At 35.7% G+C, this 23,470-nt stretch overlaps 3 protein-coding genes across 4 annotated transcripts; 2 read left to right on the forward strand and 1 right to left on the reverse strand.

The window, feature by feature from the left end:
- Positions 1–9,205: 9,205 nt before the first annotated feature.
- Positions 9,206–9,766, forward strand: LOC118037302 (pectinesterase 3). The gene is made up of 2 exons (XM_035043232.2): positions 9,206–9,467; positions 9,516–9,766. Exons 1-2 carry the CDS (start codon positions 9,206–9,208, stop codon positions 9,764–9,766), a joined length of 513 nt encoding a protein of 170 aa, XP_034899123.2.
- Positions 9,767–12,511: 2,745 nt separating this feature from the next.
- LOC118037304 (alanine aminotransferase 1, mitochondrial) lies at positions 12,512–17,399 on the forward strand. 2 transcript variants are annotated; one of them, XM_035043233.2, is made up of 15 exons: positions 12,512–12,669; positions 13,359–13,409; positions 13,555–13,605; positions 13,970–14,035; positions 14,118–14,179; positions 14,420–14,498; positions 14,601–14,705; positions 14,790–14,900; positions 15,148–15,285; positions 15,429–15,503; positions 15,609–15,729; positions 15,819–15,973; positions 16,171–16,245; positions 16,571–16,774; positions 16,883–17,399. In XM_035043233.2, the coding sequence occupies exons 1-15, from the start codon at positions 12,634–12,636 to the stop codon at positions 16,997–16,999; spliced, it is 1,446 nt and encodes a 481-aa protein (XP_034899124.1). In that variant the 5' UTR covers positions 12,512–12,633; the 3' UTR covers positions 17,000–17,399. The 2 variants fall into 2 exon arrangements, with proteins under 2 accessions (XP_034899124.1, XP_034899125.1); XM_035043234.2 differs by lacking the exon at positions 14,790–14,900.
- A 1,324-nt stretch (positions 17,400–18,723) lies between these two features.
- LOC118037306 (proteasome subunit alpha type-5) lies at positions 18,724–23,030 on the reverse strand. The gene is made up of 9 exons (XM_035043236.2): positions 22,871–23,030; positions 22,687–22,768; positions 21,627–21,707; positions 20,958–21,071; positions 20,757–20,858; positions 20,100–20,158; positions 19,492–19,594; positions 19,169–19,234; positions 18,724–18,992 (listed from the first exon to the last, which is right to left on the reverse strand). Exons 1-9 carry the CDS (start codon positions 22,882–22,884, stop codon positions 18,900–18,902), a joined length of 714 nt encoding a protein of 237 aa, XP_034899127.1. The 5' UTR covers positions 22,885–23,030; the 3' UTR covers positions 18,724–18,899.
- Between the last annotated feature and the right edge of the window lie 440 nt (positions 23,031–23,470).

Raw genomic sequence — 23,470 nt, forward strand, 5'->3', positions numbered from 1 at the left:
CACATTGAAAAGAACGTGTTTGAGAATATTTTCAACACCGTCATGGATGTGAAGGGGAAGACAAAGGACAACATGAAGGCTAGATTGGATATAGCTTTATACTGTAACCGTAAAAATATGGAGTTGGTTTATGACGAGTCACGGGTTGCAAAACCAAGGGCAAGCTTCGTGTTAGAGAAAAACGCACAACTGCTAGTCTACAAATGGCTTAAGAGTCTGCGTTTCCCGGATGGACATGCATCGAACATATCAAGGCTTGTTAACATAGAGGACTGCAGATTGTATGGAATGAAGCGCCATGACTGCCACGTGTTTATGCAAACACTCATCCCATTAGCTTTTCGTGATTTGTTGCCAAAGGGAATATGGGATGTACTAACGGAGATCAGTCATTTCTTCAGAGATATATGCTCCAGCAAGATGAATGTTGAGCACATTGAGATGCTTCAAACGAATATCATCGAGACACTATGCAAACTTGAGATGATATTCCCTCCTTCATTTTTTGACTCAATGGAGCATCTCTCTATACATCTACCGTTCGAGGCAAAAGCTGGAGGACCGGTCCAGTATAGATGGATGTACCCATTCGAACGGTGAGATATTACAGTTGCAATGGAATTCATATCTTAAAGTATTTTCTATGTTTTTCTTATTTGAAAATACTTGAATTGTACTTCAATGCAGGTACTTGTTTAATCTAAAAAAAAAGGTTAAGAACAAGGCGCATGTTGAGGCTTCGATATCTGAGGCCTATATTGTTGAAGAGATATCAACATTTATCTCGTACTATTTCGAACCTCATCTGAGAACAAGAATCAATCGCGTTCCACGGCATGATGATGGCGGTGAAGTGCCTTCCAGTGGGAACTTGTCAATATTCTCCAATACTGGACGACCCACACCTAAAAATGCTGTAAGAGGAAGATATTTGTCGGAAATAGAATTCAAACAAGCACACAACTATGTTCTATTTAACTGTGATGAGCTGAGACCATTTATTCAGTAAGTCTATATATGTGTAATAGTAATTAAACTTTGTCAGTAATATACTGTTAATTATATATTGTAATATCATACACTCATTATCACTTGCAGGCAACATCGACAATATTTGCTCTCCAATAACTCGCAGCTGACCGAATCCCAGATCTTTCAATTACAAGATGAACAATTTGCCACATGGTTCAGAACACATGTAAGCACTATCACAAACTCATTCTAACGTATGCATGTCATTACGAGATTCTCGTTCATTTACCGTGTATTGATGTACATTTAATTACATATATTTACAAGGTTTATCAAATGGGAAGGAGTGCGCCCAAGTCATTGTCTTCATTAAGCCTCGGCCCTGAAAGAAAAGTTAAGTGCTACAACGGGTATTTTGTCAATGGATATGTTTTCCATACTGAAGAATACGGGCAAGGAAGAAAGACATACAACTGCGGTGTTTGTGTTAAGGGATCCACAAGTAGCCAGTTAGAAGTTGACTACTATGGTAGATTAGAAGAGGTCGTCGAACTGCAATATCATAGCGAGCAGAATAAAGTGTTTTTATTCAAATGCTATTGGTATGACACGACGGACAGAGGAATCAGAGTTGATCCGCACCATGGTCTGGTCGAAATCAACTCAAAAGCTAGACTCCGCAACATAAACGATGTCTTTGTTTTCGCAAAGCAATGTCAACAAGTTTATTACACATACACCCCTTCATTTAGAAAGGATCGTTCAAGAGTTGATTGGTTGTCCGTTTTAAAAACAAAACCACGGGGTCGTGTCGAGGTTGTTCAGGATGAGAACGAAGACACAAGTGTGCGAGATGAAGTCTTTCAAGTTCGTGAGTTGGTTGAACCATATCGAGTTGCTCCTTCGATTGAATTGGAAGAAAATTCAAATTTTCGAGTTCTCGATGATAGTCTTGTTGATATTGACGGAGAGGAGTTGAATGTTGTTCTTAGCTCTAGCGGACAACCAAATGTCGATGAAGAAGATGATATCCATATTGAAGATTGCGATGAAGATGATGACAATTCAATTGACGAGGAAGAAGAAGAAAATTCCGACTAATTATAAACATGAAGCCCTATGTAAAAACATTTGTCTCATGTAATTTAGATTATTGATGATGTATTTTGTAAAACAAAATATTTACTGTTTAAGCAATGTGGTTATTGTGTTTATGTGATGGACAGTTTATCAGTTAAGTTTCTGCAGGAAAGTAAACAGGCAATACAAAGACAAACTTTCCTGCATAATGCCACAATCACCGACGGCCATGCCGACGGACTCACCGTCCGTCGGTATCTCACAGAGAGTTCGAAAATATTTACAACAAAATGCCACAATCACCGACGGCCATGCCGACGGACTCACCGTCCGTCGGTATCTCACAGAGAGTTCGAAAATATTTACAACAAAATGCCACAATCACCGACGGCCATGCCGACGGAATAACATCCGTCGGTATCTCACAGAGAGTTCGAAAATATTTACAACAAAATGCCACAATCACCGACGGCCATGCCGACGGAATAACATCCGTCGGTATCTCACAGAGAGTTCGAAAATATTTACAACAAAATGCCACAATCACCGACGGCCATGCCGACGGAATAACATCCGTCGGTATCTCACAGAGAGTTCGAAAATATTTACAACAAAATGCCACAATCACCGACGGCCATACCGACGGAATGACCTTCCGTCGGTATCTCACAGAGAGTTCGAAAATATTTACAACAAAATGCCACAATCACCGACGGCCATGCCGACGGAATAACATCCGTCGGCATCTCACAGTAAGCTCGAAAACATAAAACCACCATCGACGGTATTACCGACGGCGTAGCTCCGTCGGTAATTTGTCGGTTACCCATTTTACCGACAGAATTACCGACGGACCGCGCGTTTCCCAAAGTGTGTTAATTAATGCGCCCCTGAACTTGTCAGATTACCGACGGAATCACCGACGGACTTCGAAAATTTTGGAGGCCTTTTAAAAATTCGGGGCGAAATTCGAAAAATACCGACGGAATTTTGACCTTGTACCGACGAATTTGTAACCTGTTACCGACGGATGTTAATTCCGTCGGTGGAGTCCGTCGGTAAAATTGACCTATAAGTTCCACCCCCGCCGCTTCGCCTCATTTTTTCTTCTTCTCCCCGCCGCTTCTTCTCTTCTCCTGCGTTTTTCAGCCTAGATTTTTCATTTTTTCCCCCTCAATCCTTAAACACTTTCACCTTTAATCTCTAGCAAGATTTGGTGTTGTAAATCTTCATTATATTAAAAGGTATGTGTTTTTTTTCTAATTTATTTTATTTTATTTTATTTTTTAGTTGTTTTTATTTTTGTTGTGTTGGTGTTTTTTGTTGCAATGTAGATAAAGTTTTGAATTTGACATATTATTAAGGTATGTATATTTCGTTCCCTTTTTTTTTGAATATTTTTTGAATTTGTTGAATATTTGTTAATTTAATTGTTGAATAATTGAATTTAATTGTTGAATTTATTGAATATTTTTGTTGTTGTGTTGTTAGAATTGTTATTAGGTAATTTAACTTAGAATTAGTTAAAGTTGAATTTTTTTGAATATTTTTTGAATTTGTTGAATATTTGTTAATTTAATTGTTGAATAATTGAATTTAATTGTTGGATTTATTGAATATTTTTTGTTGTTGTGTTGCTAGAATTGTTATTAGGTAATTTAACTTAGAATTAGTTAAAGTTGAATTTTTTGAATATTTTTTGAATTTGTTGAATATTTGTTAATTTAATTGTTGAATAATTGAATTTAATTGTTGGATTATTGAATATTTTTTGTTGTTGTGTTGCTAGAATTGTTATTAGGTAATTTAACTTAGAATTAGTTAAAGTTGAATTTTTTGAATATTTTTTGAATTTGTTGAATATTTGTTAATTTAATTGTTGAATAATTGAATTTAATTGTTGGATTTATTGAATATTTTTTGTTGTTGTGTTGTTAGAATTGTTATTAGTTAATTTAACTTAGAATTAGTTAAAGTTGAATTTTTGAATTTTTTTGAATTTTTTGAATTTGTTGAATTGTAATTGTTAATTTGTTGAAGTATAATTTGTTGAATTTATTGAATTTATTTTTTGTTATATTTTTATTGTTTTGAATATAATTATTGATTAATTTGTGAATTGTAATTGTTAACGTTGAATTTATCTTAGGATTAATAGTTGAATATGTTGGAATAATTAGTATAGATTGGTTCGATTGGTTGTGGCTATTGTTAATATTTGCAGGTTTGTGGATTTGGGTAGTATCTTTTTTAACTTTTGAATTTTTATTTTACAATTATTAATATAAAATTGTTTAGATGCGCAAAATGAAAACCAGAGCTGGTCGTCAAGTCGAATCAAGTTCGTCTAGCAGCGATGATGATGTTTCCTTAGGTGCCTCTCAAGAAGAGGCACCTACACCACCTGCGCCGTCAACCGATGCTGCCTCTTCCAGCGATGTTTCACATCGCAGACGCGGCATGCCTTCGAAGCGGAATCAATTTACCCGCCAGTTCGAGGCACAGTGGAAGGACGATCTTTCAATGTAAGTTTGTTAATGTTTTAGTTTTTTTATATAAAAAAAACAAATTTAAAACATAATTTATGAAGTAATCACAAATTAATTTCATTTCTTTTCAGGTTCACAAACATTGAGGCCGCCCGATTAATATCATCGGCGTTTAAAGCGTCGATGGAGATTCCATTGTTTCAATGGAGTCAGATATCCAGACATCCTGAATGGATGCCTCAAATCAATGCATGGTTTCGTAGATTTGAGGTTCGTGTTAATATATAATTTTTCAACTTATTTCTAATTATAAATTCATGTTATAATTGTAAATAAATTATTAACATTTTAAAAAATTATTTTTTTTATATACAGCATCGATTCTGTTGGGACGATGAACATGACAGTGTTGTGAGGAGGGTGTGGGAAAATCACGCGGCAATTAGGTAACATCGAAAACAATACGACTTTTTTTTACATAATTATTTATGTTTTGAAATGTAATTTTTTTCGTGCGTGAATTAGGTTGCGTGATTTTTGGTATGACGCCCAGAAAAAAGCAAAAAAAAAACAGCGAGGGATAAGGGGTTACAAGGCTGGAACGATGTTGCGGTTTGGAGGGATTTCAAACCAATATACATCCCGGAAGATATATGGCCGCACTATCTTCAGCACGTGACGTCTGAGCGGTTCACTCGACGCTCACAGTCCGGTGCCGGCAACCGGAATCGGCAAATTCATGGCTCGGTTACAACGCACACCGGCGGCTCCGTTCCGTTTGCTGCACATGCGAAACGGATGGTAAGATTAATTTAAATGAAATATATCGTTCAATTAATTTGTTGTTAATACATTTTTTTCATTATATATAGGCTACGTCTCTTGGACGTGAGCCGAGCCCTATGGAGCTGTTTGTGGAGACGCACGTGCGGAGTCATGACCGCCAAAAGGGGACGCAACAGTTCGTTGACAACCGTCGCTCAACAGTTTGTGGTGTGTTTGTTTAACCATTTTATTTTGTAAGTTATTATTATGTTTATTGAATTGAATATGATTATTTTTTTTTTTCAGGAGACCTATAATAATCGGTTGAGGGAGAGATACGGGGATGATCCTTCGACCCATCCGGAATTCGATCCGGATTTGTGGATGGAGGCTGGATCGTCAGGTGGACCCGATAAAAATCGGGTTTACGGGCTCTCCAACACTACCGCTGCCAAGTTGCGGTCGACCGGTACTGCTTCAACCGGTGGGAGCTCCCAATCTGTATCGAGCTCCCAATCTAAGGAGTTTGTGGCCTTGCAGCAAAGGTGCGACCACCTATCAGAGGCGTACACACAACTCAAAGAAGAGCAAAGATTGGCGAACGAACAACACAGATTGGCGGACGAACAACGCAGAGCAGAGTCTAAACAACAAAGAGCGGCCTATGAAGAGCTTCGTCAAATGGTCATGAACATGACACAAGGCGAAACATGTGCGCCTAATCCTTTTTGGCCGCCTAACCCCCACCCTCCTCCTCCTCCTCCTCCTCCACCTTTATATTAATTGTTTTTTTTTTAACACATTCATTTTGTAATGAATATTATTTAACTTTGAGTTTTTGTTGCTTAATATAAATTTTATTTGCATAATTGGTTTGTATTACTATTAATTTATATTATTTTTTTCTAAATAATTAAAAAAAAAAATTACACAGGGATTTACCGACGGAATAAATCCGTCGGCATTGGACAGTGTCTGAGGTATGCCATCCCATCACCGACATACTCACCGACGGAAATAATCCGTCGGTATAAAAATACCGACGAATTTACAGACGGATTTATTCGGTCGGTATGAAATATCACCGACACTTTTGCCGACGGAGTTAGTCTGTCGGTATTTACATAACACCGACGGAATGTATTCCGTCGGTATATTCCAAGCGGGAAACTTTTTTTTTTTTGGCGCGCACAGGCCGTCGGTAAATGTGTTTTTTTTATTACCGACGGATATAGCGACGGAATGTGGAATCACCGACAAAAGGTATTCCGACGGGAGTATTCCGTCGGTAATATAGTCGGTAAATAATTTACCGACGAACGTTCTGTCACACACCGACGGAATATTTCCCGTCGGAAAAACTGTGAAATCTTGTAGTGGGGGACTGCACGACCTTACGTGAGGCCGTAGGAAAAATTCCAAAAAAAAGTAAATCAAGATTCATCATATATGTTAAGGAAGGTGAATATTTAGAGAATGTGATTTTGGATAAAAGCAAGTGGAATGTAATGATCTATGGTGATGGGAAGGACAAGACTATTATTTCAGGCAGCCTGAATTTTGTAGATGGAACTCCCACCTTCTCTACTGCTAGTTTCGGTAAGCCCTGCTTTCTCTAATTATGAGCTCAAAATCCATCCATCCATCCCTGTTTTGCACATATCGGTCTGTGCATCCATGATTCAAAGTTCACAATTGCTTTCTTGATTTCTCCATGTGTCTTTCTTACGTCACATTGCATCATGATTGCCCGAATTTTTGAACCTTGATGTCCATATGCCATGTGAATCCTTCTGCAAAGGAAAAGAGCAACTGGGTAGTAGCAGAAGGCCATCTTCTAATGAAAGGATTAGGAAAGACACATAGATTTGGATGTCCACTCCCCCATCTGAAATGATGTGCAACTCTTACCTGAAATTCTGCTAGTCCCGATGAATGCTGCTTTGAGCATAATTATTTTAAATTGCATCTCTGCATTTAAAAAAAACAAAAAAATAAAAAGAAGTTAAATCGCATCTAGGTTGGGTACCTACCATGTGCTTGTCTGTCTTGTGATTTATAATTATCTTCCCTAATGGTCCCAATCAAGGTTGTTAAAATCACGTTTTGACTCGTAAAATCATACGATTTTACGAGTCAAAACATGCTTTACATGTTGAATCGCTTGAAAAAATAAAAAATGGGTGAAATCGGGTTGAATCGGGGTGAAATCGCAAAAATCGGATGAAATCGCGCAAAATCACGATTTCAGGACCGATTTTGCGATTGTGTCAAAATAAGATGCGCTGAAACAAATTTTCCCTCCCTGGTCCACCTGTCAGGCGCCTATTAGCTGTGGAGATGCAAAGTCACGCATGACGCGACTGTCTTCTCTTCATTTCAGTCTTCACAAATCACAATTCACAAAATACTATTTATATTTTCCAACCGAACAAATCCCTACTCCCCTTATCTAATTAACCATCTGGGCACCGGCAAGTCGGCAACCACAAAAGCGGCAGCGACAATCTCCATTCTCCACAAAATCGGTCACGATCCAGTCTTCACGCCTTCTCTTTCCTCAGTGCTCACGATCCATTCTTCACGGCAATGATTTTAACAGCAACGACGATCTCCTCAACAGCTCACGACTTCGGGCTTCCTCTTCAATCTTCATTAACAGTGGCATGCCGGCAACAATCTCCTGCAGCCGATCCAGTCTTCATGCCTTCTCTTTCCCATCTTCAATAGCAGCATGCGACATCGGGCCTCTTCACCAGCAGCCGTTCAGCCATCATCATCAATGGCTCTTCAGTCTTCACCGTAAGTTCATTTTGCCTTCATCATCATCACTACAGTGGTTGAATTTGCCCATGTAATAGATTTTTATTTTGCCTTGTCAACTGTTAGTTTGTTACCCATGTAATAGATTTTGATTTTGCCCGGTCCTGTAAATTGTATATGTATAATGTTGAATTGAATTGAATGGAATGGATGGACTAAATAGAAAATTGGATGGATTGAATAGATCGGGTGAGAAAATTATTAAATGTTACACTGCCACCATATATATCTTGACTGAATTAATATTATTAATCGGGTGAAAATTGGACTGAACACTGTTGAATTGGACTAAATTGAATGTCATTTCAGTATTATAGGACAGAATTAATTGGACAGAATTGAATTCAATTAATGGGGTGAAAATTGGACTGAAAAGTGTTGAATTGGACTAAATTTAATGTCATTTCAATACTATATAACTGAATTAATTGGATTGAATTAATTGGACATTAGAAGATTTTGAGAAGAAGTTAGAGGTTCATCAAAATGAATTTTAAAATGAATTTTTATTTGAAGCATGAATTTTTTGTTAATGTATTTTAAAATTCCTTACGATTTTACGATTCGTTTTTACGATCCGAGTTTGTATTGTAGTTTCCGTGCAGTATTAAAATCATGATTTTAACAATCTTGGTCCCAATGTTTCCTCACAATCCAACGCAAGTGAAGGGCCTGCAAGTGATGCATAGAGATTAGGACTTGGCCTTGGACATTAATGCACTTCAACGACAGCACATGTGACAGATGTTGTCTGCTTTATAACTGTAGTTCTGTTGGCCTGCAACACTTGCACTAGAACATGCATTCCCCAATTTCTGTCTCCGTGTTCTCATCCCAAAAGGACCTTCCAAACCCAAGAGAAAAGATTCACGTTCAAGCTGCTTTTATAATGGAGGATCCCATGCCTTGCACTTGCACTTCTCTAGAAGGATGTTGTTAGTGTTTCAGATATTTGGTTTTTTTCTTTTCTTTTCACATCCATAAAACGAGGGCTAATACTGCTGTGATCACCAGCTGTTGCGGGCAAGGGCTTCTTCGCCAGAGATATCAAGTTCATTAACACGGCCGGGGCAGAAATGCACCAAGCAGTGGCCTTCAGGTCCGGCTCGGACATGTCAGTACTTTTCCGGTGTGCATTTGATGGATTTCAGGACACACTGTATGCTCACTCAAATCGACAATTCTACCGTGACTGTGACATTACCGGCACCGTTGACTTCATGTTCGGCAATGCCGCTGTCGTGTTCCAAAATTGCAACATCCAGCCCAGGCAACCGTTACCTAACCAATTCAACACCATCACAGCTCAGGAAAAGAAGGATCCTAATCAAAACACTGGCATTTCAATTTAGAATTGTAAATTTTCTGCGTTGGGTAATGTTACAGCTCCAACTTACCTTGGTAGGCCTTGGAAAGATTATTCCACTACTGTCATTATACAGTTCGATATTGGGCCGTTCTTGAGACCATCAGGTTGGATGTCATGGGTTAGTGGTGTGGATCCACCTGCTACTATATTCTATGCAGAGCATCAAAATACTGGGCCTGGTGCTAGCGTGGATGGAAGGGTCCAGTGGGCCGGTTACAAGCCAGCTCTTACATTAGATGAGGCAGGGAAATTTACAGTAGTGGTTTGACTTAATCTTTTAGTGATTAATTTCTCAGTGTAATTAATATTTTTTTCATTAATAATGTTTTGATTTAACATTAAAGCATGAAGTATATTTGTCATAGTAAATCATGTATGTTCTCTACATAAGAGTTATTAATCGTTTGAATAAGATTTAATACTCTTTTTAGATTTCATTCCATCTTGATTAAGGATTTCTTAGTCAATACTATTTGAAAACAGATGAAATATTTTCATTAATTTACCTAGAGTGATGATTCCTCTCTTGATCGCTCAAGTATCTTCATGTAATTCATGTTATATCCAATGACCTTTCATTACTTCTATTAAGATAACATACAACAAGATCAAAGCATAATATTTTTTATATAAGATGACTTAATGATTTTAAGTTTAAGAATCACTTACACAACCATCACATGAGCCTTTCTTTAAACATAAATGATCTTTCCAGATGGAATTCTCATGTGGGTTAATTCAATATACATGTCTTATAATAAATACCTACATATTAGTTATATATATCCTTTATACCTCAGCTTATGAAAACAACTGTTTTTTTTTTCATTAAAAAAAAATAGTATAATATTACCAATTTTTATAGCTCTAATGAATGTCTGATATTTAAAAGAGCATCAACCATAAATGTTTTAGAAACAATACTTTTATATAATAGAAGTCTCAGGTTTACAACAGCTTTATAATTTTATTTGTAAATTATTCTTGTTTCATAGACTTTATTTTTACTCTAAATTTATTAATCTAATATTATATGAATATTAAAAATAAATTAAGTTTTTATTAATAATAAATATATATTCACATAAATATTATAATATAATATATAACCAATCGAATAATTATATGAAATATTAAATTAACAATAATATCGTAACCAAATACAAGTCAAGCCTGGTAAATATATCTAGAAGAGGATAATTTTACTATCTTCATTCATTTTTTAAAGCATTAGTGTTATATGTGTGTCCTTTTCAGCTTTTCTCATCTTTTAGAAGACTTTTCTCTATTTTAATGAAAGTGTATTGAAAAGTCCATGGAAATCATATCATCTTTTGGAATTCGTTCTAGTTTTATAACCTATAAAGTAATCAGAAAGCAAGATGGCCTTTTTTCCTCTACCTAATTTTAATGTTGAAAGGATGCCTTCTTCATGTAGTCAACAAGGCGGCTATTTGTTTTTCGTTAATTTTTTAAGCTGTTAAGGGCAGGGCCTTGATTCTCAAAACTCGTTTGAGCATTGTGGCAAAAAATATAATAACTTGATTGAGCAGCAATTTAAACCCACATAAAAACTAATGATAATTGGTAGGGATGATTATTTTTTATTTAATTTGATTTTTATTCAAAAAATAATCAAATTGATTTATTTAAAAAATCAAAACCGGTTTAAACCGACTGGTTTTGATTCATTTCACCTCAATTATTTTAAAACAAAAACTAGTTCAAATCAGTTTTTTTGACATGGTTCGATTTTTGTTGGTCTAGCTTGATTATTTTTTATTGTTTGGGTTTGGTTTTTTTTTTAGTTTTAAATTTATAAAACCGAAACCTAACCACTTAATTTTTAACAATTATAATCAGTTTAATTGATTTTTTTTTTAACGATTTGATTTTTTTAATTATTTTTTTATTTTCTTGATTTAATTAATTTTTTAATTTTCTTGCTCATTCTTAATAATCAATTCAAGATTCGAGTCTCATGTATAGAATATATTAGTATTAAAAAGTTTAATTTTTTAATAGGGTTACCTATCACAATCAACACCACCAAATTAGTCAAATCCAGAGGGCTTCCAAGGTGTAAACGAAAAAAAAAAAACCACCAGTAAAAACCACGTGATGCATTGAGGGATATTAATAAAGATCATGTTCTTCAAAATAATAAAGGATATTTTAGTCGGTTTAAATATTTAAAATCAAATTTAAAATTAAAAGTTTTTAAAGTTAAAATATACTTTTAATGACACAATTAAACTCTCTGGTATCTCAAACTAAGTTAATTTGTTAATTGTTAAGGAGTAAAGGCGTTCATCATGATTGCGTGCAATTCTTTGCCTTATCATGTCTAATTGTGTCATTACAACGGGCATTAAAATATGTTGCTTGCAAAGGTCAAGAAAATATACGAAAGCGGAGCCTGTGCAGCAGCACGCGCAACTGTGATAATCTTTATTTTTAAAGTTTTTTTATTAAATATATTAAAATAATATATTTTTTTTTATTTTTAATACCAAAAATAAACAGTCACTGTTAATCTGAAGTTGAACCGAGGAGAGGTTGCACCGGATTCAGACAAGTCCGTGGGCACCAAACTGAAAAACCAGACCAATGGCACGCAGAAACAACCCTTTCCTACCTAGTTTTTCGAGGTCGGTTCCATAAAAATAATCGGGTCCGCTTTTTTTTTTTTTTTTTTAATCAGAAGCACAAAACGCCCATTGTCTCTCTCTCTCTCTCGGGGCGTTTCTTGTAGTACATTTTTGGTGTGATAATATACCATTTATCAAATAACATCTGTTAGTGGTGTTTAAAAATTAAAAGTTTAATTACATATATTTTTTAAAGTATTTTTTATTTAAAAATATATTAAAATAATATTTTTTAATTTTTAAAAATTATTTTTGATATTATATTAAAATAATTTGAAAATAAATTTAAAATAAAAATATATATTTTTTTTTAAATGTAAAAACAAACCCACACTTATATATAAAGGACGCGGAGATTCGTTATTGTTTCAGCTAATCCTTCACCTGTCAAAGTCAAGGAAACGTGCTGCGTCCTTTATCCTCTTCTCATTCACGTTACCTGTTTTCTACCTCCCTTCTTGATTCTCCTCCTCCTCCTCCATCTATGGCTCCTGTTTCTCTTGATACCATAAATCCCAAGGTGCCTATCCTCTTTTCTTTTCTTTTTAACATCACTTCTGCTGCATTTTTTACTATAATTATCGATTTACAGTTTGATTGCTTTTTCGTTGTTGAATTTTCTTCGTTTTTCATCTTTTCGTTTTCTTTTTTTTTCTCTCGGGTTTATGCTCTGGGTTTATATTATTTGTTGTATCTTCTGTTTTTCTTTGTTGTTTTAGATTCCCTTTCTGGCTATTGGGTTGTGCGGTGCTTGATTTGTCTTTGCCCATTTCTTTTATGGATACATGTTTGTGTCCTTTTCTTGTTCTGCTCATGAACTGGACGTCCAGTAAGCAATGTTCATAGGCCTAGTGATTATCAAATTTTATAGCTTTATTTCTTTCAAAGTATTAATTTTGCTTGGTGATAATATCATATTCTATAGAACTTGATTAAGGACATGCCAAAGCTCTTTCTGTGCTGTCCGCGCACTATCGATTTTAAAATTCTTAAATGCGATTCACCTTTTAAAAGACCATTAATCATTTTTACTAAAGTCAAGGAGTGTTTGGCCTTGCGTTCAAATTGAATTTTATCGTGAAGTTTTTGAGATTGAGCTTGTAGTGTTTGGTTATTGGTAACTTTTCTCAAACTCTCTTGCATTTTTTTTTTGTTTTCTCCCCCCCTTGGTGTTCCTAGTTTATTAACTATGATTTTTTGTTTTCCCAGGTTTTGAAATGCGAATATGCTGTCCGTGGTGAGATTGTCACCCTTGCACAGGTAATTTATATGACTGGCGGTATTATGCACTTCAAAGTTAAAAAGGGCAGGATGTTTCTATGTGAAGTTTGAGCTTTTCTTGTGATTGTGTTATTGGAGCTGTATGCACTGCATTTGATCATGAATTTTCCATCATCTTACACAGGCGGTACAGGAAGAGTTGAAGTCTAAGCCAGGCTCTCGTCCCTTTGATGAGGTGTGTTACTTTTATCCTTGACATTTTGTTCTTGTTGGGATCATAAACTTGGTATTTATCTAGCACGGTTAAGCTGCCCTAAGGTAGATTGATGATTTTGTTCCTGATGCTATCATTTTGTTGTGTTACTTTTTTGTTAGCGACTAGATTCAATGGAAATTTCACTTGATTTTGCAGAAAGCAGATTTGTGTGCTGGATTTTAAGTTTTCTAGGAATTGACATTCTCTGTTTCAACTGAGATTATATAAAATGAGTTTGATCAACTCCTATAAGAACAAGAAAAAGGAGATGCTACATGCATGTTTCCTTTCAATTGATGCTCCCTAAAGACTCCATTTTGTTTTGTGATTCATCTTATGGCAGATACTTTACTGCAATATTGGAAATCCTCAGTCTCTTGGTCAGCAGCCTATTACCTTTTTCCGCGAGGTAAGTTTATAGTGGTGCATTGTTGGGGACTGTGCTTTTTATTTAATTGAGGCGTTTCTCACCACTGATTATTTTTGCTTAGGTTCTTGCATTATGTGACCATCCTTCCATTCTGGACAAAAGTGAAACTCGGGGTTTGTTCAGGTATTTAAACTTTTCATGTGATCATTGGACTTCTCTGTATGCTTGTTCCACCAAAATTGAAGAAAGCAGATCATACCATTTTCTCTTTACTAAGAACCAGTTAGGGAAATATAGTTAACCTTGAATTCTTGAGTCTGCCTATTTTTTTTATCATTCGGATTTTATACAAGAACTCTCCCCTTTTTTATTGAGTGGGTGAAATATTTTAGGATACTGATACATTTCTGTGAATTTTTATAGTTCTGACGCCATAGAGAGAGCTCGGCAGATTCTTGATCAAATTCCTGGAAGGGCCACTGGTGCTTATAGTCACAGTCAGGTTATCAATAAAGCTTACACCTTGTAGACTTTGAAAAGTTTCGTTCAAATGGAATATTTGTGGTGTAGATAGCATGAATCGAATTTTCCTTCTCCACATCAGGGAATCAAAGGACTGCGTGATGCAATTGCTGCTGGAATTGAAGCTCGCGATGGCTTTCCTGCTGATCCAAATGATATTTTCTTGACAGATGGTGCAAGCCCAGCGGTAACATTTAATCCCATATAGACAGAGATACGTGTATGTATTATGCTCACATCACATGAAAGTAGTTGTGTTCTTTATTGCCAGGTCCACATGATGATGCAGTTACTGATACGATCAGAGAAGGATGGAATACTTTGTCCCATTCCTCAGTATCCCTTGTACTCTGCTTCAATTGCTCTCCATGGTGGCACACTGGTTTGTCTTTTTTATATAAAAATGCTATTCAGAAACTCAAGTCAAGTTTTTTGGTTGCTCTCCATGTGTTGATTTTTAGCCTTTTAGGTGACTTATGGCACCGAGCCAAACAAGGATTAACCAAGTTGCTAGCTGCTTTGTCAACTCTTCTTGTAGCATAGAGTTGAAATGAACTTGATAAAATAGAAAATTTGAACATTACCAGGCTGACTTTTGAGTTTGAAGTAGAACTTTATGCTTCTTTCAGGTTCCCTACTATCTTGATGAAGCAACTGGATGGGGCTTGGAAGTTTCTGAGCTGAAGAAGCAATGGGCAGATGCAAAGTCCAAGGGAATTACTCCTAGGGCCTTGGTTGTGATAAATCCAGGCAACCCAACAGGGCAGGTAAACAATAATTAGCTTTACTGAAATTGGATTAGATTTTCAAACGAGCAAGTATTTAAAACTGTGCAAATATTGTTCGTACAATGGAGGCAATAACTCTCTGGCTTGCTTGTATAATTTGACTTCCTTTGTCCATGTCTCAGGTTCTTGCAGAGAATAATCAGAAAGAGATCGTGGACTTCTGCAAGAAAGAAGGTCTTGTTCTTCTTGCAGACGAGGTAGGTGCATCCCAATAGTTTTGAACTAGCCTTAAATTCTTGGATTCTTACTACATTTGTCTAGATTGACTGGCCACGTAATTTTACCTAATGAATGTTATACAGGTTTATCAGGAAAATGTTTATGTTCCTGAAAAGAAGTTCCATTCATTTAAGAAGGTTGCTCGCTCTATGGGGTATGGCGAAAAAGATATATCTGTGGTATCCTTTCAGTCTGTCTCTAAAGGTAAAATTGATTTTCAAGCTAAATTAAGAGTTCCTGCACCTTTTTTGAATTAAATATGTGAAGCACGTGCCTTTTTTGTAATGTTTCAGGTTACTATGGAGAGTGTGGAAAGAGAGGAGGTTACATGGAAGTCACTGGGTTTGGTCCTGAAATAAGGGAGCAAATATACAAACTTGCATCTGTGAATCTATGCTCCAACATTTCTGGTCAAATTCTTGCGAGTCTTGTCATGAGCCCACCTAAGGTCAATTTTTAAGTAACTGACTTGTTTTCCTATGCCTGTGACATTTGGATTTATGATCTAAGATTAGACCAGCCTAAGATTTGGCGAACTTGATTTAGCATTTGGTCATATTGTTAGTGAGAACACAGAGGAAAAGGAACAAGTATGATTCCACTCATTTCTTATTTTAACTGATCTCCATTAGTGTATGTATGCAGGATGGAGATGAATCATATGAATCATACTCTGCAGAGAAAGATGGAATCCTCTCTTCTTTAAAGAGACGTGCAAAGGTTGGTTCAATGTTGTCAATTTAATTTAGTTAACATAGTCAAGATAAAATATGAAATTACAAGGAAAAAACTGGTTTTTGGAATTTATTGGATATCTTTTGAAGTTATTGCAGACTTATGGTAATTTAAGTTTGAGTAAAAATTGTGTAGCAGAGACTCTCTAATACTGCCTTTTATACTGTATGTGTAGTGTATGCTTGCTATTCTCTGGGCATTTCTGATACACAGCTTGTAGAATTGCTTGGTAGTTAAACCTGCTCTTCTTCTCCCACTTTTTTTTTTTTTTTTTTTTTATCTTATAGTATTGTTTGTTACATAACAACAGACTCTGGAAGACGCATTCAATAAGCTAGAGGGTGTAACATGCAACAAAGCAGAAGGAGCAATGTATCTCTTCCCCTGCATCCGCTTGCCTGAAAAGGCAATTAAAGCTGCAGAAGCTGCAAAAACAACTCCGGATAACTTCTACTGTCGCGGCCTACTCAATGCCACAGGAATTGTTTTTGTTCCTGGCTCTGGCTTTGGGCAGGTGAGTTTGTTGTCTTTTTTATTGGGAATAGATGTACAAAACTAATTTATCTTCTCCTTGAACATTTTTACATGACTGATTCTTTGAATTTATGTTTTTTCATAAAAGGTTCTGGGCACCTGGCATTTTAGGTGCACCATACTGCCTCAAGAAGATAAGATTCCAGCTGTTGTCTCCCGTCTCACAGAGTTTCACAAGAGTTTCATGGAGGAGTTTCGCGAGTGAGGGATGAAAAGTTACAAAATAAGATGTTGCCTTGACCTGTTTTCAGGGTTGACTAGTTCCCTTGAACTGGTTTTAGGGTTGACTAGTTTCACAAGAGTTTCATGTTGCCTTGAACTCTTTTTGAAAGGATATATAGGGTTTTTTTTTTGTTTTGTTTTTTTTTTATGACATGGACAGTTTCTTTTGCTTCGTCGTGATCGGGAAATATATCCCAGTTTGTGATCACATTTCTTGAAAACGAAGTTGAGAAATCTTCAAGCAGAACAATTGGCCCTCAATAATGGATCCCTGCAAGTTGCAGGTAATATAAGCCCCCAACTATGGATGGTCCACGTGGACCTCCGGATGGTTCGTGGCATTACAGTTCTATATAAAAATGGCGCTGAGTTCTATGTCTTGAGTTTTGACTAGTTGTGCGTCCGACCCTGCTCAGAAGTTGCCAGTTCCCAGGATTTGTTTGTGGCTTTTGAAGGTGGTAGGAGTATTTTTAATATCGTGATGCTATTGTTATTTATTTATTTTTATTTTTTAAAAAATTATTTTTAATATCAGTAATCAAAATAATAATAAAATTTTAAATGTTTTAAAAAATGTTTCAAATTAAACAGTCTCAAGCTTTGAGTTGTTTTATCTTACTGTGTGTGCGCGCATATATATTTTGTTAGTAATTACACAGTGACTGCCATTTACCCCAGCATGCTGCATATGTTTATTAGTTTTACATTATTTATTTTCTTACATGCACAGTTACAGAATTGAAGTCGTGCAACTCAGTGGTTCACTTTTATTTATTTATTTATAATTTTTTTATATGGAGTATAGTGGCATTAACAATTAAGACCAAAACGTAGAAATAAAAACAACGAAATAAAATTCAAAAGAACAAGAAGTAACAAATTACAGAATGCAACTGTGGTGAAATGGGCAGCAGCTGTTGGCACGTATTTATTTAAATAGTTCTTGCGAGGATCCACGTAGAGCATGGCTCTGACCAGAAACCCACATTTGCGTGTTTTTTTTTATAAAAAAATATTTTTATTTTATTTTTCAAAAAAAATTTATAACTTTAAATTGTTTTTTTATACTAATATCACAAATAAATTTCAAAATATAATAAAAAGTTATTTTAATATAATTTTAAATAAAAAAACACTTGCCATAATCTTAATTACTACCATTCTACCTCGCGTTTGGTGAATCTAGAATAATCATTATTTTCATCAAGAAATATTTTAGAATCATGTATTATCATTATGTATACACGTAATTCATATCAGGTATGTAGGAATACGAAAAGCCATGAGAGAAAAGAGAGAAATAAAAAAAAAAAAAAACCGTGGTGTCCTCTTATTTCCCGTATGATAAGTACTAACATTTGGGCAAGTGGTGCAGACTTGTCTCTTTCAAGCCACTTTTAAGACACTGCCATGTCCCAATCTCACCTCATCCAATGGTAAATTTTGGATATCAGCGAGCACAGAGTGCTAGCAAAAAATAGAGCGTTGGGCTTTGTAGAAAGAGATTTGGGGGGCTGGATGGCTACAATTCCACCATGAACATAGCCTAGAAATATCTGGCTGCACGCAGACATGGTCTTCCGGAAAGAGGCTTGTCGATTGGAATTAGAAGGTTGCAGCCCCTTGAGAGCCGCAGTCTTTTGGGAGGCACATATTTTCTTGCGGAAATATGGAAAGATGACAATTTTGGGGTTAGGGACTTGAAAATAGAAGAAATGCATGGACTCACATCAGTTACCAGTCAAAATAAAACATTTAGCTCTCACTCAAGTTGAGTCCCCAAATCCCATAACAAACACAATTTAGAAAAAAAAGGGTACCCTGTTCAATCAGTTTAGGACACAACAGGGAAAATTCTTCAAGGAAATTTCAGAAGATCGTTTTCATAGGCGGCTAATGACTTCCTCCACCTCAGCAGGGGTGTATAAATGGTATGTGGGTGCCACCTTGGCAATGTCGACGTTGTTGGGAGTCACCTGAAATCATTAGCATAAGAACCAGTTAATGGTAATGAAGTGTAACACGCAGACAATGAAACAGTTCAATTGATTAAACAATCTGATCTTCAAGTGATAACGGACAAAGAGATTCCTGCGTTCATAAATACAAACAAATTTCACATTATATACTACGCAGAATAAAGCTTTTTCACCTTTTCTTCCATAACTTGCTTTAGAATAGAGAGAGCGATTGCCTCAGCTTCTTTAAGAGTAAGGTCCTGCACATGATTACCAAAATCAATCTCTCTTCCAACTTCTAATCTTAAAAGTATAAGATAAGATAGAGGGCATCAAGAAGGCTAATGAGCTTGATTCATTAGCAAGGATGGAAATTTAATATTTGGGCACCTCAGATACAGAGGTTGAAAAGATACAAGCATCAACCACCTTGTCATCCCAACTCCGTGCATTGTATTACCAAGTCTTTCAGTGTTATAGGGACCAGGGGTGCAAATAGGAGTCTAAGCAGCAATACCTTGTTATATTGCTCCTGCAGAGTGCTGTCTGCGCCTTCTGAACCCGAACCAATAGCCTTTGCATTGCACTGCCAAAATGTGCCAGATGGATCTGTGTAATACCTGCATAATGAAAGTTTCTTGTTTTAGGCCAAAGAGCAACGACAACAAATAGCATTTCCACATGGGCCTCAAGGAAAGTGAAGTTTTCAGTATGTACTGTACAGTTAATGTAACATATTTTGCAGCTAAAGAAGCATGGAGGAATGACAATTACACATGCTAAGATGAAATGGAGATGACATCCATAGGCAGAGGGGGAGAGAGTGAATCAGGAAGAGATTATAGGCATTTTATGGGAGGTTAACTTGCTATACATTTGAAAACAGTAGTCCTCATGCTTGGACATGCTCCTACTACTTGGGGCCAAAGAGTAAGATCCAACAGGGTATCTTAAATAAAAGAGGAAAAAAAGGAGCCTTGGAGAAAAAACCACCACCAGACAAGTACTAACTGTTTATGTGTCAATAAGAAAGCATCTGAAACCAAATGAAAAACTAATTTAAAGCCATTGTAACATGTAGCAATGTAATGATTTTGTAGCAAATCAAACACGAGCAATACTTACAAGCTGGGTCCATGCTCATCATGACCAGCAATGAGAAGAGACACCCCAAATGGTCGAGACTGCAAAGGAGAAAGATCTTCATAAATAACAGGTGTAGAATAAATGCATATAATATTGATATTTCCAGGTTCAACCTAAGATGATGGTATGAAAAAATTGTTCCAAAAACATTCATTCACATGTAAATGCAGCAAGTACAGAAACTTGCTTTTCCTATCTTCCAAAACACAGGAGGATGATCAGGCACAAAGTAAAAAATTTCAAAAGTACTCCAAAGACTTAAAAATAGTAAATAAAGAAGGTGGCAAGACCTGTTTTTTTAGTTTTCATTATTTACTCCCCATGCACCACAGCATCTTAACAAACAATGCTGATCATAAATTTCTGGTGTTTAAAATATCCTGGTATTGACGTGCTATACCTAGAGATTATGAGTATCAAAATTGGATCTAAGAGATAAATACAGGAAACTGATATTCAAGAATAATCCTCAAACATCTTTGTCAGTAAAAGGAGGATTTTAACATCTTTACTCAATAGGGGCACATCATAATGAATAAAAACAGCTGTAGCTTAGGAAATGACCACAAAAAGAACATCATAAATGAAGAATTCAGAAAAATATAAGCAAGTTATCAAAAGGTAAGCAAATATTACCATGGATTCTTCATCACCTTCACCAAATCGCAGGGCCAAATCACAGAGTGCTTGTGTTGTGGACTCAACTGTCATGGGCTCACCATATGAGAATCTATGGTTCTGCAAGACAAATTAAGAAGAAGAAAAAAAATCAGTGCAGGAGCTATTTCACCATGCCTAAGTCATGACAGCAGCAAAAATTACAATCGACAACCATACCTGAGTTTCAACCCGTGCATGCTCAACAAGTGTACGAGCATCAGCAATCAATCCACTCATAGCACATCCAATATGATAATCAATTTCCATGACTTTCTCCACACTACTGGGCTCCTGAAAAGCGAATTAAAACAAAATGATGACTGAAACAAAGCTATAATCATTTATATTTCAAACATTACCAAATGTGACCAGTAAACAAATTCTACATCTAAGTTAGAGTGTACTTCCTACACAAACAGGATGAACCTGTTACATAAAAACAGTAGGACAGCAGGACAATTCTTCTGAATATGACATACCAATCAGATTTTAGGATTGCTGCAGATAAATCATGGAACATGGAAAAAGTTCCAGAGCTTATGAATCATGATGGAGATTGATTATTTAATTTAGAAAGCTCTTCAGAAATCAGAAGTCAAATATAAGGAACTGCTGCTTCTTTGAATCAACTAGAAAGTCCAGATCCACTAGTCTCATTTCATAGGAGCTCTAATATGTAATTATGTCTATTGGAAACTCAAAATATTACATCCTCATAAAAAAAACAAAGGAAATCATCAAACTAGCCTATCAAGGTGATCCATTCTTAGGTTTATCAAGTCAAAGCTGAATAAAAAATGCAATAACATAAAAATAAAAAGTGGATGCAAGGAGAAAAAGACAAACCAGCAGAGGTGAAGTGATACGCTTCTCAACTGCAAGTACAACACCTTCTTTCGTCTTTAAACCAATAGCAGTTGAACCAAGCTGTAATTAAAATAACACAACTTCATTTTCAATCATGTAAACAGCAGCTCAACCTAATTAAGACCACAAAGGGAGAAGATTGAAAGGGAGGGGAGGGAAAATAAAAAGGCATTGTTGTGAAGTAAGGTTGGGAAAAAAAACAAATAATAAGATAACGAACAATTTCCAAAAAATTTACAATTTTGCAGGTTACTTGGAAAGGAGAACTGATAGTTTCCACATTGCTATGGTTCTTAGTGAATATGTTATTAATGATGTATCCTGACAGTGGGTAATAATGCATCAACATGGAAACTCCACAAACACTCATATTCCTACACTAAAGAGCTCATATAATTAAAAAAACTCTTAGGTTCTTTGATAACCAGAAATATCAATGCTTTCTAATCAACATATAACGAGAGAGAGAGAGAGAGATTCTCCAAGTTCTTATAAACACATATGAATACAATTAAGCATTCAAATTTTTAGCTTATTTAGATAGATCATGAGGACTTATAATTTAAACACTCAATGCATTTAAAGGCAATTACTAAAGCTAATTCGTTTCAAAAGGAGAATCACAAGCAAGATTTCCTAGAGAACATATAGCTAGTCATTAACATCTGCTTCTAAGACTTATAGCACCCATATGCACAAAAAATACAGTTGATAATAGAACAGCTATCAGTAAATTCACAGGCTCCTAGTACTTGGCCACTCCATTATTATCATATAAGGAAAGCCCCAAAAACTTGCTACATCCTGTGGTTTTAAAAGTAACATCACAATGAATCACTGCCAAACATCAGTTAACAAGCCTAATTCTTCAAAACCCAGTTGAGAAATCCCAAAATAATCCTTTTCTAGCTAAATAAGGCGCACAAGATCGAACATTCAGTAATGGGTTTCGAGCAAAATTTCAGAAAAAAAGAAAAAGATGAGAACTTTTTTAATGGAAACATGAAAAGGGTTTCGAGGAAGGGTTTTAAAGGGTTACCTTGATGGCTTCAATGGCATATTCAACCTGAAATAATCTTCCTTCAGGAGAGAAAGTGTTCACTCCTCTATCATACTCAGTCCTTTATCAAAATTTAAAAGCAAAATCACAAATCGTCAAACAAAGAAAGATGGAAGGAAACTATAATGAAAAGGTACCTAGTAACGGAGCCCCTATTCATTACCTTGTGAGAAACATCTTTGATTGGATCTAAAATGCTTTAACAATTACTTGTTCTTGGGAGAGAAAACCTTGCTCTGCTTTGTTTTTGTAGGTATCAGATAAATGGGTTGAACTATCTAGCCTCGCTCGACTTGTTTCACAAGACAACAAGGCCGAAACGTTTCGTGATTGGTTTTTCTAATAATGGTGCTTTTGGGCCGAATCAAACAGAGTATTATGGATCTCCCTATCTTTAAAATCTAATAGGCTTGTTTCTTTTGATCGATAATGGGCTTGTTTCTATGTTTTGGTCCTCTCTTTTTAGTAAAAAGTCAATCCCCTCCTCTGCTTTTTATTTTTGGTCATTTCCCCACTAGTCGAGAAAACTAGATGACCGGCATGCGATATTTCGTGGATCTGAAAAGAAAAATAAACATAAAAAAATATTTATATCATTAGAATTATTTAGAAATGTCACTAAATTTAATATAATGAGTTAATTTTATAATCTCTCAATCTAATTTTTATTTAATTTAGATTTTAAATTAAATCATGTGAAAATTGACCTTATATAATCCAATCGACTTGACAGATTTTAAGGTAGCCTAAACGACAATTAAAA

Source organism: Populus alba, chromosome 1 (assembly GCF_005239225.2).
Source record: "Populus alba chromosome 1, ASM523922v2, whole genome shotgun sequence".
NCBI classification, from domain to species: domain Eukaryota; kingdom Viridiplantae; phylum Streptophyta; class Magnoliopsida; order Malpighiales; family Salicaceae; genus Populus; species Populus alba.

Coding starts and splice junctions, on each gene's coding strand:
- LOC118037304 (XM_035043233.2), top strand. CDS start 12,634: ATGGCTCCTGTTTCTCTTGATACCATAAATCCCAAG. Junction 12,670..13,358: donor TTGATACCATAAATCCCAAG/GTGCCTATCCTC, acceptor TTGTTTTCCCAG/GTTTTGAAATGCGAATATGC. Junction 13,606..13,969: donor GCTCTCGTCCCTTTGATGAG/GTGTGTTACTTT, acceptor ATCTTATGGCAG/ATACTTTACTGCAATATTGG.
- LOC118037302 (XM_035043232.2), top strand. CDS start 9,206: ATGCACCAAGCAGTGGCCTTCAGGTCCGGCTCGGACATGTCAGTACTT. Junction 9,468..9,515: donor GGATCCTAATCAAAACACTG/GCATTTCAATTT, acceptor GTAATGTTACAG/CTCCAACTTACCTTGGTAGG.
- LOC118037306 (XM_035043236.2), bottom strand. Junction 21,708..22,686: donor ATGCCATTGAAGCCATCAAG/GTAACCCTTTAA, acceptor TTTTAATTACAG/CTTGGTTCAACTGCTATTGG. Junction 21,072..21,626: donor GTATCACTTCACCTCTGCTG/GTTTGTCTTTTT, acceptor TTCGCTTTTCAG/GAGCCCAGTAGTGTGGAGAA.